We start from the raw sequence: 6,000 nt of genomic DNA, 5'->3' as shown, positions 1-6,000 counted from the left end.
AGCTAAGTTATTGAGAACAAATGAAGTAAGGTGAGCTTTTGTACTCAACCTTTTGGGTGATTGCTGATGTGTGTTGCTTACTTAAACCATATTTGTGTCTACTTTGCGTTGTGTCTATAATCATGATTGTGAATGAACATGGAGGTTAAGCGAACTGTGTATGCATATAATGTTGCAAGTGTGGTCATTAACTATTATATAATTGAGAATTTGGCGAATTGACGTATGATGTATTGTACGTGATGGTTCCTAGTATAATGTATTGTATGGAATATATGATTATATTACATGCAGAGTAAAACAAGTGTATGTATTATTTCAATACATCATTTGGTATTTAAGTATGATTTTTTTTTAATGTGATGACTATATTTTTTTTAACCTCACGTGTTTGGTAAAATTATATATGTTGGTACATAAAGATAACATTGTTATTTTTTAATGTTTAATTCGAAATCTATAATTGATTTGATAAAAGTTGATTACTAACATTAATAGATTTAAATTTTCATTAGTTTTTTGATAAAATAAATTTAGTGTTAACTGTGATTGTTAAATATATTTTGATGATTGTTTGTATTTTTCTATAGACTTAATTTGACAAAAATTAATTGTTCAAATTATAAAGTTTGATGAAATCAATTTTAGAATTTAAATTAAATATTAAAAGATTAAAATTGATAAATAAAAAATAAAAAATTTGCCGTTTACAGCTACTGAGTTAATTTTTTTTATGAAACTCAAGTTGAAATTATATATTAATTCATTTAGTCAACCGAGGAAAGAACCGTGGTTAAAATAAATATCTTCTTCTGTTGAGATTGATGATGTGGCAGGGTCGGCGTGATATTTTTCTCTTGGATTTCACTTCGCCACGTGTTTGTCACTACACAGACGAGGACTCTCCCTCTTATCTCTTAGCACTTAGGTATCGTTTAATTACCAAATTGCTACTCTCGGTGTTTAATTCAAAATCACGGTTTTTTGTTGAAAAATAATTATTACAACTTATTAGTTCCAAAAAATATTCAAGATAAAACAATTTTTATGCCAAAACAATATAGTTATAGTAATTTTTAAGAAATAAATAGAAAAACAAATTCCACATGCATGGTCACTAAAATTTAACGTCATCATTTACATAAAATTTAAAAAAATTTTAAACAAATTATTTGATAATTGGTGATGAATTTTTTTAATCTCATAAGTGGGATTAAGAAATTATCACAATTTTTTAATTGATATTTGAAAAGAGTAATTACCCTATACAATGCTAGGGGAATAAAAAAAGCTCCAAAATTAAGTTTTAAGATATCATGCGTTTTTATTTTTATTTTTATAAAGACATATATAATAATATTCTAAATCTGCTTGTGAGCTTTTTATTCCACCGGTAAAATATAAAATTATTATTCATTTTAAATTTGAGACTAATCATGTGAAATTATATACGCGAGCCTTCAATTTTTACTATGTATAGATTTTAGTCTATTTAGTCTTTTTTTTAATATTTTAGTTTAGATTTACAAATTTTTAATCCGACTATACTGTAATAATTTGATCTTATAATTATTCAGTAACACTAAAAAAACTCAATAGTTTTTTGATAAATAAAAAAAACTCCATATTGAATACTAATAAAAGGTAATTTTTTTAAAAGAGATTTTTTAATAAAAAATAAACAGAATGATGATTCAAAACAATTTAACATTATAATCTCATCCATCGTATAAATAATATATAAACTATAATCTCTAATTTAGTCATTTTCTAATTTAATATTTTGAAAAAAATAGATGTATATAAAGTTATTTGAATAACTGTAATAACGAAATTAAAAAATTAAAAAATTGAAAAATAATAAATTTAGAGTTACGAGAATATACATATAGTCTCAGATTTCAACATTTTTATTAAATTAAAGTCTCGTTATTTAATTTATTTTTCATCTCAACGGTCTATTTCTTGATAAAACGGATTGTCAAATATCAAATTCAAGCTTGAATTAAAGATTTAAATACGTTTAAAAATTTTGTAAAATTTCTTGGTGTATCAAAATTTCAAATCAGTTTATTTAGGTAGGCTTGAAATAGGTGTATCCGCAGTTTCTTTTTTCTAAAATAAAGGGGCAAATATCCAGAGTTGGGATGTTCCTAGTTCTTAAAAATATTAATTTGTATTTTCGATTCAAATGAAGGCAAGATTTGCAAAAAGTATAGGTAAAGAAGGGCATTATGGGTAATAAAAGTTATACACATAAATATCTCCAAAAATATCTCCAACAAAGCAAAACAAATCTCGAAGAATGGGAGAAGTAAAGCCCACAACATTCCCATAGGAAAACAGAGGGAAAAAAGAAAGCAAATAATGTCTAAAGGAGAAGAAGTGACGCCAAGCAGTGGAAAACGGCAGCGTTTATCGAAAGATGAAGACCACAAGCTTAAACGAAGGGAAGAAGAAGGCGACGATGAAGATGAAGTAAAGAGCGAGCTTCCTTTGAAGCCAAGGCTGATGTATTACCCTACAGTTCCGACTTCTTTCGTTGTTTCCGATGCTCTTGAACCTGATTTTCCCGTCATTTATGTCAACAAAGTCTTCGAGGTTTTCACGGGTTACCGAGCGGACGAAGTCCTTGGTCGCAACTGGTAAGATACTTTTAATTTTTTTTATCTCAAGTAAATTTTTCTGTTTTTTGGGTTTAAACATAAAGTTCACGGATCTGTTTTTGGAGTGAATTTAAATGAAAGTTTATTATTTATGGAGTTTTTAATTTGTTACTCTAAGTTTCAATATCCAAACTTGATCAGAATATGTAGACAGTGACTGTTTATCTAATAGAGTTAATTCTACTCATTTGATGGTATGAAGCTAAAATTTTAGTAAATTAACATAAAACTAGTTCTTATTCATCACTATATAATATCATTAATAATGCATGTTTCATTTTTTTTAAAAGCATCCTACATTTTATGAGTATGTAAATATATAGACAACTTGAGATACTCTCAGGAAACATAGGCGTCAACTGAATTGGAGTATTTGATCTAATTAAACTCTAATAGATCATATATAGAAACTGAAGCTATTTTTAACAAGTTTTATTGCTCCATTAAATTATCATTTTGATAAAATTGCAATAATTGTCTATTCTTCAATGATCATGAATATTAGCCGATTCGTTTAATATTGTTGATTTGTTCTATATGCCCTAAAGCATACTCCATTCATGTTTCCTTATTGCGTGTTGTTTTTCTCATCTCTTAGAAAGCTCCTATTTCAGAAGATATAAATTGACCCTTTTTTGGATTTTATTCTTTTGTTTTCTTTTAGTCGTTTCTTACAGTATAGAGACAGACGTGCTCAAAGACGGCACCCTTTGGTTGATCCTATTGTTGTTTCCGAGATAAGAAGATGTCTTGAGGAAGGTATTGAATTTGAAGGGGAGCTTCTGAATTTCAGGAAGGATGGCACTCCATTGGTGAACAGGTTAAAACTTGCACCTATACGTGATGATGATGGAATTGTTACACATGTTATCGGTATTCAAGTTTATTCCGAAGCAAAACTGGATCTGAACCATGTTTCATATCCGGTTTTCAAAGAGACTTGTAAGCAGCAGTTGGATCAGTCATCTAAATACTCTTATTTGAGTAGAAATCCACTGTTTAATCATCATCAAGAAATATGTGGGATACTCCAACTCTCTGATGAAGTCTTGGCTTATAACATTTTATCACGATTGACACCAAGGGATGTTGCTTCTATTGGATCCGTCTGCAGAAGGATACGTCAACTAACTAAAAATGAGCATGTGAGGAAGATGGTATGTCAGAATGCCTGGGGAAAGGAAGTCACTGGTACACTGGATATGATGACTAGGAAGTTGGGGTGGGGACGTCTTGCCCGAGAACTGACCACTCTCGAGGCTGTTTGTTGGAGGAAACTGACTGTTGGAGGAGCAGTAGAGCCTTCTCGTTGCAACTTTAGTGCATGTGCCGCAGGGAACCGTCTTGTCCTTTTTGGAGGGGAGGGAGTCGACATGCAGCCAATGAACGACACATTTGTTCTCAATCTTGAAGCTGCAAATCCGGAGTGGCAACGGGTGAGTGTGGAATCATCTCCTCCTGGGCGCTGGGGCCACACTCTCTCGTGCCTGAATGGTTCATGGTTGGTGGTATTCGGAGGATGTGGAAGGCAAGGGTTGCTCAATGATGTTTTTGTTCTTGACTTGGATGCCAAGCAACCTACATGGAGAGAAGTATCTGGTGGAACCCCCCCTCTCCCGAGATCTTGGCATAGCTCGTGTACGGTCGATGGTTCTAAGTTGGTTGTTTCTGGTGGGTGTACGGATGCTGGGGTGCTTCTAAGTGACACATACCTTCTGGATCTCACTACTGAAAAACCAACATGGAAAGAGATTCCATCATCATGGACACCTCCTTCTAGGTTAGGTCATTCACTTTCGGTTTACAGTCGAACTAAAATTCTTATGTTCGGAGGGTTGGCAAAGAGTGGGAACTTGCAACTGCGATCAGGTGAGGCCTACACTATTGATTTGGAGGATGAAGAACCACAATGGAGGCAACTAGACTGTAGTGCCTTCACCAGCGTTGGTAACCAAAATGCCATCATACCTCCTCCTCGACTTGATCATGTTGCAGTAAGCATGCCTTGTGGGAGGATAATTATATTTGGTGGTTCAGTCGCTGGGTTGCACTCTCCTTCTCAGCTCTTCCTTCTTGATCCTTCAGAGGAGAAACCACCATGGAGGACACTGAATGTTCCTGGGCAACCACCGAAATTTGCTTGGGGTCATAGTACGTGTGTGGTTGGAGGGACTAGGGTCATGGTATTAGGCGGACAGACGGGGGAGGAATGGCTACTCAACGAACTGCACGAGTTGCGCTTAGCAAGCAGGCAAGACTTGGATTCATGATTTAGAACTTAAAACTCATGGGTCATCACCATTACCGAACACAACTGTATGTGAGGTGATTTCTTCCACAATTTTTTACTGGACGCCTTCCATGTTTGCCTTGTTTGGTCTTGGTGCATTGTGTGTGTGTTTTTAATGCCTGTATATATTCCATTTCATTTTGATTTTTATATTCAGTGTTTTCCGGATAACATTACATAAAAGTTTTTATGACCCTTTATGTCTTTTTAGGCGCATTACTAGCATCCACCTTCATATTTTTTTCTCAATCAATAAAACTTTATATGTGTAATAAAGTAACTTTATATGCTTTGATAATTTTTTTGCGTGATGAATTTAATCATTCTTCATTGTAATTGAATTATTAAAATATTATTATTTATATTAATGGATTTAAGATGATTATATTATATAAAAAATGTTTTGAATGCATAGATTAAAATATATTTAAAAATGATTATACACATTAATCTGCCTTTTATATGTATAGAGTTTTCTTACTCATTTAAGGGAGGATTCGAGATGATTATACATTTTGGTATTTTAAAATGAGAAATTATTTTATCTATTACTGTAGTTTTTAAAATTTAGATGTGAGAATAACAGGAAATAAAAAGAAATGCATATATCTAAAAAAATTATATTTAAAAGCTATTTTTCTTTAAAAAGTACAAATGTATCCAAATTATTAGAGTAAGTGTGAATTTATCCAAATTGTTTTCTTACATGTGTAGCACTACTGTTCTTGACCATAACTAATAGATATAATTATCACTATTTATTAAAATCATTAAACTAATTTTATGCACATTCCAATTGAATATATTAATAACAATTTTTTATTTGCATTGATAAAGGATATCAATCTTCATTATATTTTAATTTATTTCAATTGAATAATATTTAATTAATAGTTTTTTTTGTGATTTATTTTAATTGAACAATATTTTTTTGAAAATTCAATTGAGTAATATTTTTTTGATAGTTTTTTTGTGCATTTGATATTTGATTAACAATTTAAAATGATACAAGGAAAGGGTTGTAGAAATAATAATATTTTATTA

The 6,000-nt window shown here is 31.3% G+C and overlaps 1 protein-coding gene across 1 annotated transcript; it reads left to right on the top strand.

Moving 5' to 3' along the window:
• Positions 1-2,279: 2,279 nt before the first annotated feature.
• Positions 2,280-5,160, top strand: LOC107918113 (adagio protein 3). Its single transcript, XM_016847630.2, has 2 exons — positions 2,280-2,645; positions 3,331-5,160. The coding sequence occupies exons 1-2, from the start codon at positions 2,368-2,370 to the stop codon at positions 4,934-4,936; spliced, it is 1,884 nt and encodes a 627-aa protein (XP_016703119.1). The 5' UTR covers positions 2,280-2,367; the 3' UTR covers positions 4,937-5,160.
• Positions 5,161-6,000: the final 840 nt, after the last annotated feature.

Source organism: Gossypium hirsutum, chromosome A12 (genome assembly GCF_007990345.1).
Source record: "Gossypium hirsutum isolate 1008001.06 chromosome A12, Gossypium_hirsutum_v2.1, whole genome shotgun sequence".
NCBI lineage: Eukaryota > Viridiplantae > Streptophyta > Magnoliopsida > Malvales > Malvaceae > Gossypium > Gossypium hirsutum.
Note: the sequence above shows the minus strand (reverse complement) of the source record. Positions and strands in the feature narration are given on the sequence as shown.

Coding starts and splice junctions, on each gene's coding strand:
- LOC107918113 (XM_016847630.2), top strand. CDS start 2,368: ATGTCTAAAGGAGAAGAAGTGACGCCAAGCAGTGGAAAACGGCAGCGT. Junction 2,646..3,330: donor GAAGTCCTTGGTCGCAACTG/GTAAGATACTTT, acceptor GTTTTCTTTTAG/TCGTTTCTTACAGTATAGAG.